Genomic DNA, 18985 nt, shown 5'->3' with positions numbered 1-18985 from the left:
TATCCTGGCACGATTCAGCATGTGCAGTCATGAAATGTAGAGATATTATTAGGACACAGTTTCAGTTTATTTGATTATGCTGCACCGGACTGTAGCCTATGGGAAAACTGAATCTCGGAGAGAATAATTCCGTTACTTATACAAGTCACAACGCACAGAGCGCTCTAAAGAGCGCTTCTCAATTATATATTTTTTACGTGTTATACATTCATATGTACGTGATATAATTTTGAAAGTATAAGTGATTTCATGTAATAGTAATCTTCGCGAAAATAGTGAAAAAATGTGTTATACATAAAAATTGTGTTATTATAACGATAAGTGCTTTCCATTTAATGACAAGTCGATATAAACATCGTTCTATCTTTGTTGACATTCAGAGAGTGACAAACATAGAACGATACTTGTATCGACTTGTGTCGACTTGTGTCATCAAATGGAAAGCACCCATCATTTATTTAAAAGTTGAAAATTTCTGTATATTTAAGGAACAAAATATAAGGTAATCAAATTTGTTATTATACCGATTATTCTTGAATTTTATTAAAATGATAAAAGAGTAACATTTAATAAGTATACCTAAATAATACAAAAAACACTTGCCTTGATTAACGATAGTCGGATCGATAATGAGGTTTCATCTGAAGGATTTGCTGCAGATACTAATAGAGTATTCACTTGTTCTATGATATTATATGCTGTTTCCAAAATCCTGCCGTCATTGTTCACTTTTCTCTCCATAGCAAAATTCCTTAAATAATACATTAATACAAATATATTCAAAATATGACGTATAAACGGAGCACATTTTAACATCTAATAATAATATTTTATGTATATGACAAATTATTGAAGTTATTGTAATCAAAATAATAATACATATTATTGTTTTACACAAAAAAGTGATTTACAAGAGAAATTCAAAGATGTTCGTTTATTCTGAGGTTATTCTGAGTTGACTGACTTCACTACAGCACAGGCAAATCACAACTGAAATAGCTCAATGCTGGGTCGAGCTTTCCTCGCAATACTACATGCTTGCTTGTCTGCATTAGCAAGTCATAATTTCATAATTCATAACTCATAACTCATAACTCGTAATTCATAATTCATAATTCTTTATAATAATTATGGCTATCATTTATAATTATGAAATATCATACTAATTTATTTAAATAGATGTTTGAGTGATATAAAAGCGGATATCCATAAATAATTCCGATTCCTATTTTAAAATAAAGAAAATAATATATCTTTCTTACTTTTCTTTTCGTGCGTTTATTTCGGTCACTAAATTGTGCCAACGATGCTTAATATTTTCAATTATATTCTGCAATTCTATTACATCTTCAGTGGAAGCCCGGCTAGATATATCCGTACTCGCTATATTGATATTATTTAACGTTCTTTGCATTCTAGAAACTTCTTGTTCTAATTCAAAAGTTTTTGTTTTACTTGTTTTAGAATGGCTGAAAACGTTGCACTTCTTTAAAGCATCTTCCATTTTATCTAACCACTCCGCAAATGTCCGACATGTGTTATGAAGTTCTCTCCATTTTTCGTAACATTTAATCCACCGGTTATGTCTTTCCATATAACTCTGACTAACATTTACCCATTCATCTTGTAACTTCTCACTTAAACGTTTTATTTGATCAGACTGCTCTCTCTTGGCTTGCCGTGTGACGCTTTCGCAAACGTAATTTACTTCGTCAACACTTGGCTTTAAAATATTTAAAGCATTGTTAATTTTCTTCAAGCATTCTTCTTGGTTTGTAAATAGCTCGTAGTCTCTACCATTTAATGGTAAAGAATTCAAAGATCGTGATACAGTTACTATTGCTTCTCTCAATTTGTTGATGCGTGCGATAAACTCTTGCGGATTTACGCCAACAGTATCCTGAAAAAAATAAAGTTCGATAATATAAATAAATTCCACAAAATATCTGTTTTACACGATGGATTTAAAATGTTTTAATAATAATTTATTACATGATTTATCTCAATATTAAAACGTACCAATTCTACTTTCTTCTCAGTCACATGTTTGTCCTTGTCTTTGCTACCACTGAATCTTTTGAATTGCGAACTAACTTTTTGCCAATTGTTATTGATATTATAACGTACTGATTCCGAATATCCAACATTTAATTTTTTTAACTCCACAGCTAGCTCATTCAGTTTATGTATTTGTATTTGTTTTGTATCAAATTCTTCAGTGAATGATTCCAATTGGCCTTCATAATTATTAGCTTGTTCAAGTTTCAGTGGTACATCTCTAAACCATTCTTCAAATTCCGTTATTATGTTATTATATTGTCGTAGAACTTCTTCTGCTTTTTGTGCTTGTTTTCTGCGCGTTTCAATTTCCGCCATAACTTGATGCCACTTGCTTCTCAGTTTATCTTGATGTTCGTGTTTTATTTTTTCTGCCCGTGCAGGATCATTCATATGTATTGTCATAACTAAACCGTCTCCCTTACTGATTAAAGCTGCTGCATCTGGGGCAAGGGTACTAATCTCACTTTTCAATATCTGTAATACATAAAAATATAGATTACAATCATTAAATAATAATTTTATTTATAAACAAATTTATGTAAGTTACACAAACCTCAAGACGCTTGGTAGGATCTTTCTCATTAGAAATACCACTAATACTCATTAACATAACATCCATTCTGCATAGCATCATTTGTGCTAATTGTTCAAATTCCAAAATATTTTTTTCTAACGTTGTTCGAGAAATACCCATTGGATTTTTGAATACCGCTTTCTCATGAACAGCTTTTGTTTCCATTTTATGCTGCATAATTGGCCGAGATCTTTCAACTTTCATCTGAAAAAATTAAAATATTCATGTGAGAAAAATAAATAAAAATATATCATGTAGTATCAAAAAAATTCTTATAAGCAGGCCTATGTAATCAAAATTTGGAATAAATAACAGACTGAACATGAATGCCGTGGACATGAATGTCGCATTTATGCAACACACATGTTACCTTGTCCAAGAGGTGCTCAACATGCTCTCCTAAATTAGTGTCCTCTCCATCTGAACTGGAACTACCAACATCAATTTCTGTATCGTCCGAAAATATTAACGCATCATCTGTTTCCTTATCACTGCCATAAAAGCTTTCGCAATCTTCCAACGTGTCATCTTTTGATAGATTTTTCATATATTTCAGTAATGGTGACTTCTTATATAAATTCTCTTCTTCGCTTCGACTAGCATTACCAGTATTTTCACGTATTATAGAATATTCAGTACTTTTCTTAGATGTCATTTCCTTCTGATTATTTCCATTTTCTTGTGTCCCCACTGACATTTGTGCTGTAGCATATTTTGCTTGCTTACCAGTTTTTATATCAGATTTCTCAATTTCTTCGTCATCCAATATAAGATACTCTGCCACACTCTCTGTGTCTTTCCACGAAGATGTTATCCTCGGTGATTTATTTGATCTTTCTTTTAATTGTTGATCAACTTGAATATATTCAGCCTTTGAAAATCCTGCAGCATCAACCTCTTCATTTTTTAATAATACATCACTGGAAGTTATATTTTTATTTGAATCGATAAGATTTTCCTGATCACTTAATTTTAGTATAAGTCTTTTAATATTTCGCGGAGGAAGTTCAACAGGAGCTTTCTTTTTTAAAATTGGCACAAGTTCTTTTTTCTTAACAATCTGTTCTGCAGTAACAGTAGTAGAGGTTATTTTCCCTTTGACTTCCTTGTCTTCTGTGTCAGTATCAATAGATTCAGCTTCCGTCTCGGTATCCTCAATAATTTCCACTCTTTCAACTACTTGCGGCATTAATCCAACACTAACATTAGCACTCGGCAAGATTACATGATCTTCGGGAGACGCTACTGATTTTACAATTTCCATTTCTTTTACTTCTACAATTCGAAATGGATTCTGCTGTACGCAAGCTGTGTTAAAAGTTTTCGTATCTGTTGCTGTCAGAGTATTGCTAGATACTTGAGAGAATAATTTACTGTTTTTAGCCAGAAAGAATTCTTCCTCATCAGTCATATGCACGTCTGTATCGGAATAAGGTGAAGGCAAGTCGTCGTCAACCTGAACAACTTGTGGTTGAGAAGTTTGAACAACATCGGGCACAGTACTCATGTCTAATTTTCGTCTAACAGTTCTACTAACATCCACAATTCTAGTCGTTACTTTTTCCGATTTAGCGGAAGACTTCCTGCTTCGATGAGGCACGTCAGTGGGCGAGCTTTCAGGTGTATTAACAGCACACTGATTATCATCAAATGCAGGATTAAAATATCCTATGCCATAAATTGCTTTATTCTCATCTATTAATTTCTTTTCTTTTTTCGCAGAATGTGCTGAAGTTTGTTCAAGCTGTTTAGATAATTTATTGTGTCCATAATTGTCTCTCCCCTTAGAAGCTTCTGCTTTACTTTTTACTAATAAATTGTCTGTGATTTTGTGGATCCATTCCTGTGAAAATATGATAGGTGACAGAAACTTTATGGACAATCGACAGTTAATGGAAAGAGCATGTTAATAGTGGAACAATATTAAGCATGGTCTAATGAAAGTGACAATGCGGTTCACTGTGCATATAAAGCTGAATTTTTCATGGATATCCATCACCAAAATGCAAAATCTCTGCACTATAACTCAAATAGGTTCTTCTAACTTTACAACTTGTTGTAAATTCTCCATAAAAAGTAAGTTTTATACAAGGGGAGAGACAATACCATAAAAAAAAATAATCAATAAAATACAAATCCTTTTATTCACCAAAATATATACTTATTTTGTGCCAGCAATTACGCTATTTACAGAGATAGAGTCACCTCTTGGACAGAATCGGTATTCCATATTACATATTGAGAAGTGTAAAAGTAAAATAAGTTTAATATACACGTATTATTTTAATTTAATTTACCAATTTTTCGAAAACATAAAGTATAATATTATTATTATTAACACCCATTAAGATACGTAAATATATAGAAAATAATATTATTAAAATATATATATAGCTTTATTTAAATGCTGTAAAAAAGATTGGGGTATATTTTTCATATTTATTTTTATATTTAAAAATTTTCACATTAAAAAGATTAATATTTAATAGAAATTAATATTCAAAGTAAGTCAGAATATTTCTGCATATTTTGCAATATAAAACGTCTTATATACATATTAATGAAAATGTTTTATGTGATAGAGATATACGTAATGGTACTAACAAGCACAAGTATTACATATACCGATTGTTAAAGTATAAAGCAAAGAATAAGCCATGAGCGAATAAGCAATGAATGATAAAACTGACTTTAGAAAAAAGATAATAGATAACAACAATTTTAGATAGAAACAAATTTTAATTTTTAAACAAAAATTGGATACATACTTGTATTCTGTTAGAAATGACTTCCCATTTTTCACATACTTCAGCTACTTGGGGATGAAATGCATAACGTTGAAGCTGATTAACTTTAGGTTTTGCTTCTATCATTTCACTTTGCACAGCCTAATAATGAAACAATATTAAAAATATTTACAAAGATGATTTTATCAAAATAATTATTTTACGTTAAAAGATAAAATAAATAATTTCTTTTTTATACATTGCGCTTTTATACATTGTATTTTAATATCATATTATATGAAATTTCAGTACCTTGCACTGTTCGAAGTGATGTTCAGTAAGTTGATCAATTGAAACTGCATCTAATTTATTTAATTTCTCTTCAACTTGTAAAAGCCACGCGTTTATTTCGTCGACATTAGGTTCATCCTTTAGAAAGATAAGAGACACGTATATTTATATAGTATAATATTCGGATATATTATGAAAAATTTACCTCCGAGCCTTGACAAACTCGCAATCTCTTTTCTGTATTAGCTAATCTTATAATTACGTCAGACATTTTTTCCTTAAGTTGTTCGAGATACATAGGATCGCATAATTTTGAAAATTGATTTTGCGATACAAACAATTTATCTCTTATAACATTGAGACGCGGAATTACTTCGGTCAGAGTCTCCTGTAAATAATGGCACAATTATAAATTTTATCGTTTGTGTGTATTAAAAGACATTTATAAATACAAAATAAATAGCCTGAAATAAGATTTACATACTTGTACATATATCGCATTCACCGGCAGATCAGGCAGACTTTTTTGGGTATCTAATTCCTTATTTATACTTTCGACAGACATATTAATATACGCCATACTTTTATGCATGTCGCGTGACAAGTCTAATGCTGATTCTAATATGGATTTGAATTCCGTTATGTGAAGACCAAGCTGAAATAAATGTAAATATTTGAATCATTCTTTTAATTGTTTTATAAAATTAATAAACTTAGGTTTATTACTTACCTTATTATATAATTCTTTTAACATATCTATTCGCTTTGAAAATTTGTCGGACTCGGGAATAGCTTTATCTTCAACTAATTTTCTTCCAGTTACAATTATACATTCAATTTCACTCTTAATTTCACTTAAAGTTTGATAGAAGCGCTGCAAGACAACAAATAAATTATTAATATGTACATTAATTTCATAGATTATGCAATATTTAAATAAAATGTAGCTACCAGACAATGTTTTAATTGACCCTCGATGACTTCGGGATCTTCTGATGATAATTCTAGCAAACAAGTTGCTTCTTCTATTCCCCTGAGTTCTCGTAAAGCTCTCGATAATCTAGGTTCTATATTGGTTGGACAACGAAAACGTTGAAACTTTCTTTGTACTTTAGCATATTTCTGTTCAATCAGGGACATTTGTTCTTGGAGTCGAAGTGCCGCTTCTTGTTTACCAGAAGCTTTGTACGATTCAATTTGTGATGCCATTTCCTCGAGCGTAGCATGCTGTTGTTCTAATTCTTCCATTAATTTCTGTAGCCATAATACATAATTATACATAAAATAAATAATACTTAATATTCATATATGTAGATATGTCATACTCTATAATATACCATATGCATTAGTAAAATTTGACATTCTTTTTATGATATAATTATATAGTTAGTAAGATTGATATAAAAGATGCAGATTTTAATAATTACATTCTTTCGTGATCATGCTATTTTCATAATCTCGTTATGTACACAGAGTAAAAAATATATTAATATCTCTTTGCATTCTTTTCTTAATTATTTTAAATCTTATTTGTATAATGTACTTATCATAATAACTATATCTGTTAATATGTTACTGATATTTCGCAAGAATTTTTATAAATCTATTTTTCATAACTTATCAAATATAAGAAACATATTTTAAGAGATGTTATTGTAATTATAATTTTTTTTTAATTAAATGTCGGCAAGCTTTTAAATCACATTCAGAAGCAACAAATTCGCAACATTTCTAATATTTTTAGATTATGGATTATTCTTTTAATTATATAAAATATGGCATAATATACGTATCATTTTTTTCGTAGACAGACCTGATAATCGTGAGGCAAATCATCAGCAGTGAGGTCGCAATCAAGACGTGCAGTTAGTACGGAGTCTATTTGTGTTAAAGAATGCTGAAGGGCAAGAATACGCCCTTCCGATTGTTGAGCTTGTTTCACTGATCCTTCCAACAGCTTGGCCCGTTGCCCTGCCTACTCAAAACATAATACTCTATCTTTCTAAACTAACTTTACGAAGCAAGTATTAGACTTGCAATGATTGATCATTACAGTTTTTTTCTCAGCCAAGCAAAAACATAATATACAATTGTATATATAATAACACAATATTTAAAAATTTTTTTTAATATTTTGTTGCATATCTATTTTATATATTATAGTTTTTATATATTATAATTTTCACACAAATAAATTTTCACACATAATTATTCTGAGCAATTCATATTAATGCCACATGCGGTTATAAGCTGTTAAAGTCTCAAATGTTCGTACCTATGCTTAACACATACATACAATTCTGTAACATGAGCTCCTTAGGATAGATCTTAGTATAAATTATACACTTTACATTAATGACAAACACGTAGGCTTGTAGCAAGTACATACCTGCTTGTTTAAGTTTTCCCATCGATTTGTTAATCCCTCTACGTCTGTTTCAATAGAATGAGTCATGATATTACTGTCAATAAGTTGTTTACCAATTTCTTGAATTTTCTCAAGTCTAGATTCCGGATGATTTCGTATGTAATTTTCTAAATCCTTAAACATAATATATATAACTTTTTAGTGTATGTTGTGTGTGCAAACTGTATGTACAAAAAATCAATTAAAATTACAAAACTTTACGAAGAAAAATAATTTAATATTTTCTATTAAAAAAAAAACATTTAAAAGATAAACAATAACTTATAATAACTTTTTAAATTTTATTTTTTCTAAGCTAATTATTTGATTTAAATGATAGGATAATTGTTGCTAAATATTTATACAAAATTGAATAATTCACTTACATCCAGTTCTTCTGAAATTTCTTCTGCATCTGCAGCAGCTTTAGGCGATTTTTTTAATCGCTTATCAAGCTTATCCAACCAATCACTTTCCTGTGCGACTAAAGCACGAAATTCTCCATACTCATGACTAGCATTTTGTAAATGTCTATAGCGTTCGTATATACGATCTGTAACATCCGTCCATCGCGCATTTAAAAAAGTGAAACGTCTACCAAGCTCTTGTACGGATGATCCTTCTGAACTTAGTAGTTTATCATTTCCCATTTCGTTCAAATTTCTAAATTCTTCCACTCGTTTATCAATGTTGTCTTTTAATGCTTGATACCGACCACGAACTTGAAAAAGTTCAACTGATGACGTTATTCTTGATTCTACTGGTATTTCTTTTTCTAAACTTGACAACCACTTTGTGAAATCTTCTATACCATTAATAATCTAACAAAAAACAGAAGAGTTACGGAAAAAAAACATTCATACTTTTATTTATAAAGATTGTATGTACTTACATTATCATTTTTCTTTAAAGCACTTTCATATTTGTCGTTTAAACTTTTAGTCTCATTAACAATTGTGTTCCACTTATATGTTACAGCTTCCAATTTGTTGTTTAACAAACTTGTAAAATTAGCTTCCGATTTCTCAAGTATATCATTTGCTGATAATCGAAGTGCTTCTATTTGCGGTTTTGTTTTATCTATTTCTTGAGAAAATGAGTGAATTTGTTGTAATTTATGTTCTGTTGTTTCAATATTATCCGTAATGTCATCTTTGGATAAATTTTCTAAATATAATGATGATTTTTCCAACCAAGATTCAAGGGTAAAAAGTTCGGTATTAAATGTTTGCAAAATTGTAATATCTAAAACATTGCATTAATAGATTTCCTATGTCATAACAATTAAAATAGAAATAAAAAACAAGCGCTTATTTTGCATATTATTTGTATTTATTTTCTACTTACCTTTGGTAAGAGTCTGTTGTTTCTCTTCCAAAATAATAGGAATATCACTCCATTTAGTATTTAAATCCTGTAATTCATCTTTAAGTCGCTGTACTAAAGAATCATCATTTATCTTTGCTATTAAATCTTGTCCAGTAGAGTTAACATATTTGAAAGTTTCTTCCTGTTCTCTCAACGAGTTTTGTATATTTTTAAATCTTTTTATTTGCTCTTCCATAATTTTCTCACCCGATATAATTATATGTTCTGACAATAGAAAACCTTCTACATTGTTGATAAATGACATTAGATTGGTGATTGCTTCAGTATATCTTTTAGGCGGTGTTCGATCAATAGCATTAGTTATTTCAGTCAATCGCTCGGATAACCTGTATATATTGTATTAAGTATTGTATAACACAAAAATTTATAATATATAAGTATATATCTATAATAATATCTATAATAATACTTACATTGTGTATAAATTCTCCCAGTTAATGAGAAACGCTTTTACGTCTGTATCCATACTATTAGTTTCTGTAATAGCAACTTGATTTTCTGATAATTCTTTTGCTTTTTCAATCAACTTTCTTATACGTTCATCGTGGGATTTCATTGATTTCATTTTAACCTGAATAATATATTTTAAGATTAAGATTAAAATATCATATATATATATATATATATATATATATATATATATATATATATTACAAATTAAATCATATTAAAAAACATTTTAGTTTACCCTAAATGGTTCTATCTGATTATTTTCTTTATTTGCCTCGAACCACTTGGTATAACTTTCTAACATCAAATTTAGATTGGCTAATTCAGTCCGGAATTTTTTTATTTCTTCCAGATAATCTATACGTCTTTTTATCTCTTGAAGACGATTATTTGTCGCTACCCAACAATTTTGTATGTCCTTAATCTTGGATTCTTCTTCTTCGGTGGATTCGTTTGCATTTTTTAATTCATCTATTAATTGTTTACCAATTTCAAGAACTTTATCATATTCATTTTTATGCGAGTCCACGTCTACAAGAGTATCTTCATAAACAACTTTCTTCTCTTCCACGCTTAATTCATCAAATACTCCTTCCGATCGACCAATTTCTAAGTCGACATAATCTAACCATTTATATAGATGAAGTAATGCCGATTCAAACTCATGTTTAGTAGTATTATCAACACGCCGTTTCTTTGAATCACTATATGGCGTTGACTGAAAAGAAAAATATTATATAAGTCACAAAAGCGAAATACTGAAAAATATTGAGAAAAATAAGAAAAACGTACTGTTGCAGTAATTTCTTCTTTATATGCTATACTTGTTACTGTTTCAGACATCCATTCATTTCCTTTAATAGTTGTTACATTCTCTTCAGACATTAAGTCAAATTCAAATCCAGAATTTGTTATCTAATACGCAATATAATAAAGATTAGAATTAAGAAGCAAAATGTATTCTTTCTTAAAATGAATATTCTAAGATATTGAATTACCCTTTGGGATTGAACTTCCATGATTTGTCCAACAGCTTCCCATCTATCCTGCAGGTTTTCGATCTTTTCCAAAATATTCGCGTATTCTGAAGACGAACTGTTGCCATCTAAATCCTGAATTGATTCTTGTAGAGAAGTTAATTTTTTCTGATTGATATCCATTTCTGCCTTAAGGATTTGCAATTTCTTTATTCTATCTAATACTTCGCCAAATTCAGATGCTGGATTGGCTTCCATTTGCTTTAATGTAATTTCCGTTTCGTTCAACCATGCTACTAGTCTTTTATAATCATCAGTAATACTCTGCCAAAGTGCAGATAAAGATTCCAATCGCTGATGTCGTTCCTCTTTCCATTGACCGATATGACTCCAACGTTCACCGAGAGCAGACAACTGATCTTCCATTTGTGCATAAACCGCCTCGGAATTTTCTTCATCTACGACTACTACCATATTCCTCATACTGTCAACTACGTCTTGTTGCGCATGAATATCTTGTTCTAGTTCGTTGAGATGTTTCAATTGTTCCTCGAAAGTCGATGGATTTAATTCGGTTGCTGCCATCAACGAAATTCGATCTTCCGTTTTTGTTAGCCATTGTCGTAACGCATCTAGCTGAGCCTGTTGCATTTGCATCAGGACCTAGAAATAGTCATAGATTTTATTTGTAGATAAAATAACTAATGTATTAAAATTATCTCTGCATTATACTATTTCATCAACAAAATAGATACATACTTCATGAATTCTTGTTTGCCTTTCCATGGCGCGCATTCGAAGACCTTCCCAACGAGAATTTAATAAAGACATCTGCACACGAACCTCGTGCTCTTCATCTTTATGCAATCCGCCTTCAGCTAACAATCTTGCACCTTCCTCTAGAACAGTTCCTACTCCATCTTGATGACCGGATAGTTCCATCAAGAAGGTTTCATGCTCGTGGAATTGTTGTTTTAATATGTCTAGAGTCGAGCCCGGCTCGGGGGCATGATTCAATTTATCCTCTGCTTCCAAAAGCCACGTTAAAACATCCTCAAGTGCAACCTGATAGCCGCCAAGCTCGACGGAAACATTTGTAGCTAAACTCATTGGGCGAGATGCTGGCATTCCAAAATTTGCGAACGTTAAAGTACTCTGTAAATTAATTTTTTTTATATGTCATACATTAATATGATGTAATTCTCTCGTCTATTTGCTAAATCACGATTCACATACTTCTGTTCCTGGTGTTGTAACGGGACTAACTGGCGTACTGTCACTTGCGATTGAAAGATCTAGCTCACCTATGTCGTCTCCGGAATGTGGCAACGATTGAAAGAGACACATAACGTACATCATTATGGATTTTTTATCCGGTACTGAAGTATTGACATCTGAAATAAAATATAACATTGTAAAAATCAACGTTATGTTTTACGTGTCATTGCTTTATAATCCAATATATTTTGCAATTTTTTATGTAATTTTAAATTTTTATAAATTTTTAGGAACTGAACTGTGATAAATTTCATAAATTTTTATACCAAATATATAAAATACAAAAAAAAAATTAATATTGTTATATATAATATTTAGAATGTCTCAAATAAATTACCTTCAGGATCCAAAAGACGTTCGATACCAAGATGTTCTTGTGCGAGCCGAAAAGCATGATCCAATCTAGCATTTGGATGTTTACGCGCGATATTATTAAAATCAAACAAATGAGATTTCCATTTATGTAAAATTGCGTTAAATGCTAAACCGTCCGACCAAGATGTTGTAAAATTTTTAATATCAACACCAGGATAATTCTAAAAAAAGACGATAAATTATTGTTGCTTTATTTTAATGATATTCAGTAAATTTTATTAGGTACATAATTGTAAAATTTTTACGTATTACCTGTGAGTTTTGACGACACCAAGCAAGAAGTGTCTTTTCTAAATTGGTCTGTTGTAATTCTGTCATTAGATCTTTCAAGTGATAATGTACCTATTTATGTGTAACATAGAAAAATTGATTAATAGAAAATAGATGAGGTAGATCGAGACAATTAACGATAAACATAAATAATCGATATAAAAACCAGAAAACCAATAAAATAATTTTAGCTAAAACATTTCATTTTAGAGATATTTTCTGCTTGTATCATTTATAATATAAAAAAGAAATTATTTTATGAACAAATATTGCCGGCCTCACGTTCTCTCGATTATAACAAGTACGACAAAATCTAAATTAAGGAATTTAATTCTCGCTAAAAATAAATACTTTGTTAAAAAGAATGAAATTAAAAAATTAAGATTAAAATTATTTTTGCCACGCTAATATGACTTAAATTCATTTCGTTCAAAAAGTTTTCAATATCTTTCAAATTTAAAAAAAAATAAAAAATAATCTCGCATAAACTAGATCCCATTCCATATAATGAATTAAAACTTTGTGGCATAAATGATTAATTACTTAATACATTAAAAGCATGTTGCAATCAGATTTTAATTTACATAAGAGGTTTTCTTGCTAATAATGCCTTGCAGCACAAAATTAGAAAGATATTATCTTCAAAATTATAAATGACATGAATCGAATTATTACAAATTGAAATAAAAAAAAACTCTGTCGTAATTTGTATAGTTTAATATTTATATAAAAAATATCATCGAAAACTTACTTGCCAATGAAGAATAATACTCCATACCAAACCAAGTGTCAATTTAGGATTACCATCAACAATATCATTACTACTAATATTAACAAGTTTCACCTGAAATATCATATATTATATACAGCTTTGATAAAAATTTATATAATTATATTAAATTTATATTTTTATTTAAATTAAAAATCTACTAATTTACCTCTGTAAATAATATCTTATAATCAACATAAAATAAAATAAAGATTCGTTTTACCAATCTGTTTTCGTAATTTTATTACGTAATAATTCCGCTTAGCACAAATATTCCTAGAATATAACACAGTATAAACGCTGCAGTTATATACTTACGTTATTCTGTTCAAGAATTTGTAATGCTTTATTAACATTATTGAGATGATGCACTCGCATCCGGCCGCGTTCTCTTTTCTGTAAAATAAATATCTTACTATGTTAATCTCGCTTTTTTAAAAAAACATGCAATTACTGGAGCTCGCGCGTTTTATCTTAACATAAAGCGTCCTAATTCTATATGGACCATTGTGCAAAATAAATGTCAACGATGAAAGTAAATACTTGCGTGGGGCATTGCAAATGCCGCGACGCGGTATTATATCTCGGGAATAGAACATTCTTACGCCTACCGCGCATTCGTAATCGTGTACTCTTATGCTAATATACCTCGATGCACGCGCACCTGCTCGCAATTCACCACGGCGAACGCGAGCTGTACTAACGCGGAATACACAAGGAATAATTTTATTAGGAAGCGCCGTCGGCCAAGAGATGCTCTAACGATCACCTTTGCGATCTAACAGCGTTTTCGACAATCCATCATCGATGCGGAAAAACTTGCGCAAAATTACGGATCAGCGCTAAGCCACGCTAAGCGATTATCGCGGATTATGTTCAGATAGGCGCGCGGCATACTTACATAAGTCTTGGAAGTGAGCACTTCCAGAAGTGACAGCAAGCGATTTCCATCTCGTAAATCGATGAACAGATCATTGATCGGCTCGTGATGATTCTACGGAAAGTATGATGGATTAAACATCCGTTTTATGCTTTTTCCTCGCTGGAAGCATCCCTCAACGTACTATTATATCGCGTTAGAAGTACAACATAACGCACAAGTACGAGCATGTGTGTAACAAGTAGATACTTATTACATTCCATGCATGAAGAGATTTAAGAGCGAAACTCCTTGCATACCGTGCATGAGATACAGTCCCGCGAATAAATGGAGTGTGTATAATAATAACAGGCGAATGGTAATTGGACTGAATAAGATCCCTTACCTTGAGAAGCTGCGAATTTATCCATTTGGCGAACGTCTTTTTCTGCACGTCTTCTCGCTCATCTGTAACATTATTATAAATTATTAATTATTGAAATTTTCGGAGGAAATTTAGCAAATTCTTAAAATATTCTAAGAGAAATAGACTTCATTACGTAATCCATTATTTATATAAAACTATAGAAGTCAAATGGTATTCCATGTTAATTAACTAGCGTAATATCACAATTCGATAAATTGACATACGAATATTCAAATATATTATTAATTATCGTATTTAATTAAAATTCTCCGGAAATTCATCTTTCAATAAACCGATAATTATTTAACACGTCATAATCAATGGAAATCGAAGAATATTTCTCAGATTTCCACTATCTTTATATGTAAACGTGAATTTAATATGTTTTTTTAGACAAACCAATCGTGACAATCGAGTTAAATTAACAATTGAAAAATTATACAAATAACATGTGCATGCTTTATATTAATATGTATGTATTATATTATTATACATATATGTAATTAATGTATCTTAAAATGCAGGAAATGCATCGCGTATCAATGTATAAATATAATTTATTTTTTTTTTATTTATAATTTAATCAGAGAGGTTTGCATTAGAATCATTGAAATTACTAAAATTTTCGATTATAAAATTTCGATTGTAAAATATTTCTTATTCTACTAATACCCTAAATATTGTTTCTAAAACAACGTTTTTTAATTTTAATTTAATTTTAATCTCGTGAACTTACTCTTCATTTTTCTAATTTTTAAAACTGAAAGAAAATGAAGAGTTAGATTAAAATTAAAGTATTAAGTATACATTAGTAGAAACAAACATAAAGTCCACTTCTACCATGATTAACTTTAATCTATAGTTTAATTTACTCTTTACCTTTTTCTAATTCTTAGAGAAGATATAAAAAGTGAATTAAATCAAGATTAAGTTAATTTTTATTGTTAAAAAAAGCACAAAAAATTATGATTGATAATCATAATTTAGAAGCAAACTGAGATATTTTTTGATAATTGAAATAAATATATTTATTCTATGATATGATTTATGTATTCCCCGGGCAAAATTTATCGCAGCAAAGGATAGACTTCGCGCGAATATCACTTTGTCTCGGAGACTCTCAATTATTCGTTGCGCGTCTATGAATACTTAGAATACTTTTGCAATTTATAATACATTAAGCAACAATTGATCCACTGACAGTTTTACTCGCTCGTAAAATTATTGTCGACGTAACAACGGCGGCTCATCGTCATCTATCGCGTTGACACTAGTTGACCTCGGCGACTGAAGCAGTAAACTCGAAATTTAGGTCGACTGACAGCAAGTCGAGATAACTATAAGTAAGTACCTGTTCACTTTATCGGATTGTTAAGTACATGAGATGGTATGCTGTCGATCAACTCGTCATCATCCGCACGGTAGTGAATTGATCGCATGCTGATTTCATGCGTCGTGATGCAACCAGCTTATAAGAAAACCACGAACATCGGCATGCCGATAAAAATAGAAAGATAGATGATGTCAGCTTTCATGCATTTTAGCGTTTTGTATGTTTACTGATGTAGAATCGTTACTCCTGCATGTTTCGCAAAAATATGTATATCTCTCCAGTATACTTCTAACACGAGAATTATATTCTGGAGAATTATATTTAGACGAGCGACACTGCATATTAAATTAGCGCCACGCAAAAAAAAATTCGCAATTACCGTCTCGCACGCAAAAAAGGAACTTGTAAGCAATAATTTTTAAACTATAATTTTGACTGTAATTTTGTCCGTTTAGAATACTCACGTTTCGTGAATATTCTATGTATACATTCTGATATATTAGGTGTTGGAATTAATTCGTAGCGTTTTACAAGTGATGGGAAGTACTTTCATTAATGTATTTTTTAATGCTCATGTGAAATAAATAACATTCTTTCATTAAAAAACGCTACGAATTAATTCCAACACCTAATATATTCTGTCGTCTTTCCTGAGCGATAGATAATGAAAAAAATTTTTTGTCAAGAAAATTTTTCCCCAATTCCCAAACGCGGAAACAGCTTTCTTTCCGCAAAAAAACGTAACGCACCATTCAGTATGCTTGACGGTTCAGAAGATCGACTTCTCATTTGGAATCTGAAAGTCATCCACAGTCGATGGCGCATTTTAACGAGCCTCAAGGAAAACATACTAACCGATAGACGTTACTGATGAATGAACGAATGAATGAACGTACTTATCTTGTAGGAAACGCAGGTTACGTGAGTAACATGCAGACGGAAAGAAATTGCAAATGGTGATCATGTACTTAAAGTAAAGTAAGCCGTGAGATCAACGCACGCAAGACAGTCTGTCTCGTGAGGAAGTCGGTCGCCCTGAAGCTTATCATGAAAGCTCGGAGATATTAAGGAAAGATTAACGGGATTGTCGATTTTCCAGAAAAGAAATAACGTATCATTTGCAATAATTTATCATTGCATTGTACGTACAGCATATAACCGATATTATATTTTTATTACTGTTCTAATAAATTACTATTATAAATCAGTCAGAGACCAAAAAAATTAGTTAATGTTGTAATTAATTATATAATAATAATAATTAATCACAAAACATTAGCAACAATTTTTATCCTAATTTATAATGCTCTACATATAAATTAGAATAGAATATTATACAAATTACTAATGTGTAGAAATTAATGACAACGAGTGTAATATCAATCATTCATTTAAAGCCTAAGTAATAATATTATAAACTTCGTTAAAAAGTATACTGCAATTATATAATAACCCGAAAATTTACGATCCTGTTCGGGACGGTAAGATATCTTCGTCCAGTCCTGCAAAAATACGATGCTTCCGAATATGGTGCAACGAGTTCTTGTGTACAATCCGGCGATTTCTTTTTCCGAACGCCGTATATCTTCCGTCAAAGAATCTTATCGCATCGTACCGAGGTCTGAATCGTACACATATAACGATTTCTCAATATATTAGGAATACGAAAAAACGGTGCTGAAGCGTGTATCAACATTTAATACGGATAATTATCCCGACAAGGATCTTAAATGATTAACGGAGATTGAAATGTAACTAATTTTTTAGAAAATATACGCTTTTTACAATAAACTGTAAATATTGTATTGGTCTCATTTCATGTTTAGATTAATTATTAATTGGGAACAATATACACAGTTAGAAAATTTGTGTTAAATTTGACATACTTCACATGTCCTAAACGATACACTCAAATTTTTGTGTTACTTTGACATAAGATGAATATATTAGAAAGGAATACAAACATTATGTAAAAGAACAACATAAAAAACGTAATATTGACATAATTTGTAAACAATCATATTTCTTTATTAAAATTAATATTTATAATATTTTAAATTAATGAATTTTATATTTATAAAATTAAATTTGTTAAATTAACAAATTTTATTTATTTATCTTAGAATTTACGTTTAAAAAAAACAGTTTTATGTTATTTGTTCATTTATTTAAAAATTATGTTTTAATACTAAAAATATTGAATATCAATTAAACACAAAATATTCAAATCACATAATTATATTGTATTAAATTAACATTCAGGTATATTAAAAATTCATTTAGTTTAACAACTGACAGTTACACTCTTGAAATATAGTAATTAAAGAGACTTTCTGCCGCATTCTGGGCCTGAATATGGTACTCTGTACTAATTAATGGAATTCATTTTTTGGAGCTCGCTGATGACGACTCGAATGGAGCCGAAACATTCCATCTTTTTGTAAAGCAATGTAAGGAACTTTAAAATATAATTTGTAAACTGTGTGTAACGCACAAATTATTAATGTTATTGTTCTCAATTCTCCGTTACTTGAATGTTATTGTTTTATCTCAAGAATCAAATTTCTAATCTTTTTAGGAATTCAATACAAAATTTTAAAAGGACTTGAGTGGACCACTTTTAACACAAATACAATATTTTTTATTGTGTACGTAAAAAAAATAATATAATATACAAACGTTAAAAATTTAAATCTTTTATGGTATAAAATTGAAACATATACCAAACATCACAAATTAAAGATCTTTTTCTCTTAAATATAATAGTCAGAGAAAAAAATATCACCAGTTATTTATTCA

The 18985-nt window shown here is 30.2% G+C and overlaps 1 protein-coding gene across 1 annotated transcript in view; it reads right to left on the bottom strand.

The window, feature by feature from the left end:
• The window catches only part of LOC105154354 (dystrophin, isoforms A/C/F/G/H), a 462027-nt gene that overhangs the window by 424811 nt on the left and 18231 nt on the right, over nt 1-18985 (bottom strand). The window contains exons 3-30 of the mRNA XM_087403323.1: nt 14833-14894; nt 14469-14561; nt 13886-13963; nt 13550-13642; nt 12781-12870; nt 12491-12689; nt 12112-12269; nt 11635-12030; nt 10897-11538; nt 10691-10813; nt 10137-10616; nt 9862-10019; nt 9407-9774; nt 8952-9304; nt 8446-8880; nt 8042-8194; nt 7466-7627; nt 6604-6906; nt 6383-6526; nt 6137-6307; nt 5858-6040; nt 5674-5790; nt 5404-5523; nt 3006-4478; nt 2615-2839; nt 2020-2535; nt 1263-1900; nt 604-751 (exon numbers count right to left, since the gene is read on the bottom strand). Of these exons, the coding sequence (XP_087259449.1) occupies nt 604-751; nt 1263-1900; nt 2020-2535; nt 2615-2839; nt 3006-4478; nt 5404-5523; nt 5674-5790; nt 5858-6040; nt 6137-6307; nt 6383-6526; nt 6604-6906; nt 7466-7627; nt 8042-8194; nt 8446-8880; nt 8952-9304; nt 9407-9774; nt 9862-10019; nt 10137-10616; nt 10691-10813; nt 10897-11538; nt 11635-12030; nt 12112-12269; nt 12491-12689; nt 12781-12870; nt 13550-13642; nt 13886-13963; nt 14469-14561; nt 14833-14894 (8081 nt within the window). The remainder of the gene's footprint in view (nt 1-603; nt 752-1262; nt 1901-2019; nt 2536-2614; nt 2840-3005; nt 4479-5403; nt 5524-5673; nt 5791-5857; nt 6041-6136; nt 6308-6382; nt 6527-6603; nt 6907-7465; nt 7628-8041; nt 8195-8445; nt 8881-8951; nt 9305-9406; nt 9775-9861; nt 10020-10136; nt 10617-10690; nt 10814-10896; nt 11539-11634; nt 12031-12111; nt 12270-12490; nt 12690-12780; nt 12871-13549; nt 13643-13885; nt 13964-14468; nt 14562-14832; nt 14895-18985) is intronic.

Source organism: Acromyrmex echinatior, chromosome 2, assembly GCF_024713525.1.
Source record: "Acromyrmex echinatior isolate Ae372 chromosome 2, ASM2471352v2, whole genome shotgun sequence".
In the NCBI taxonomy this organism is placed as follows: domain Eukaryota; kingdom Metazoa; phylum Arthropoda; class Insecta; order Hymenoptera; family Formicidae; genus Acromyrmex; species Acromyrmex echinatior.
This window is presented reverse-complemented; position numbering and strand designations above follow the sequence as displayed.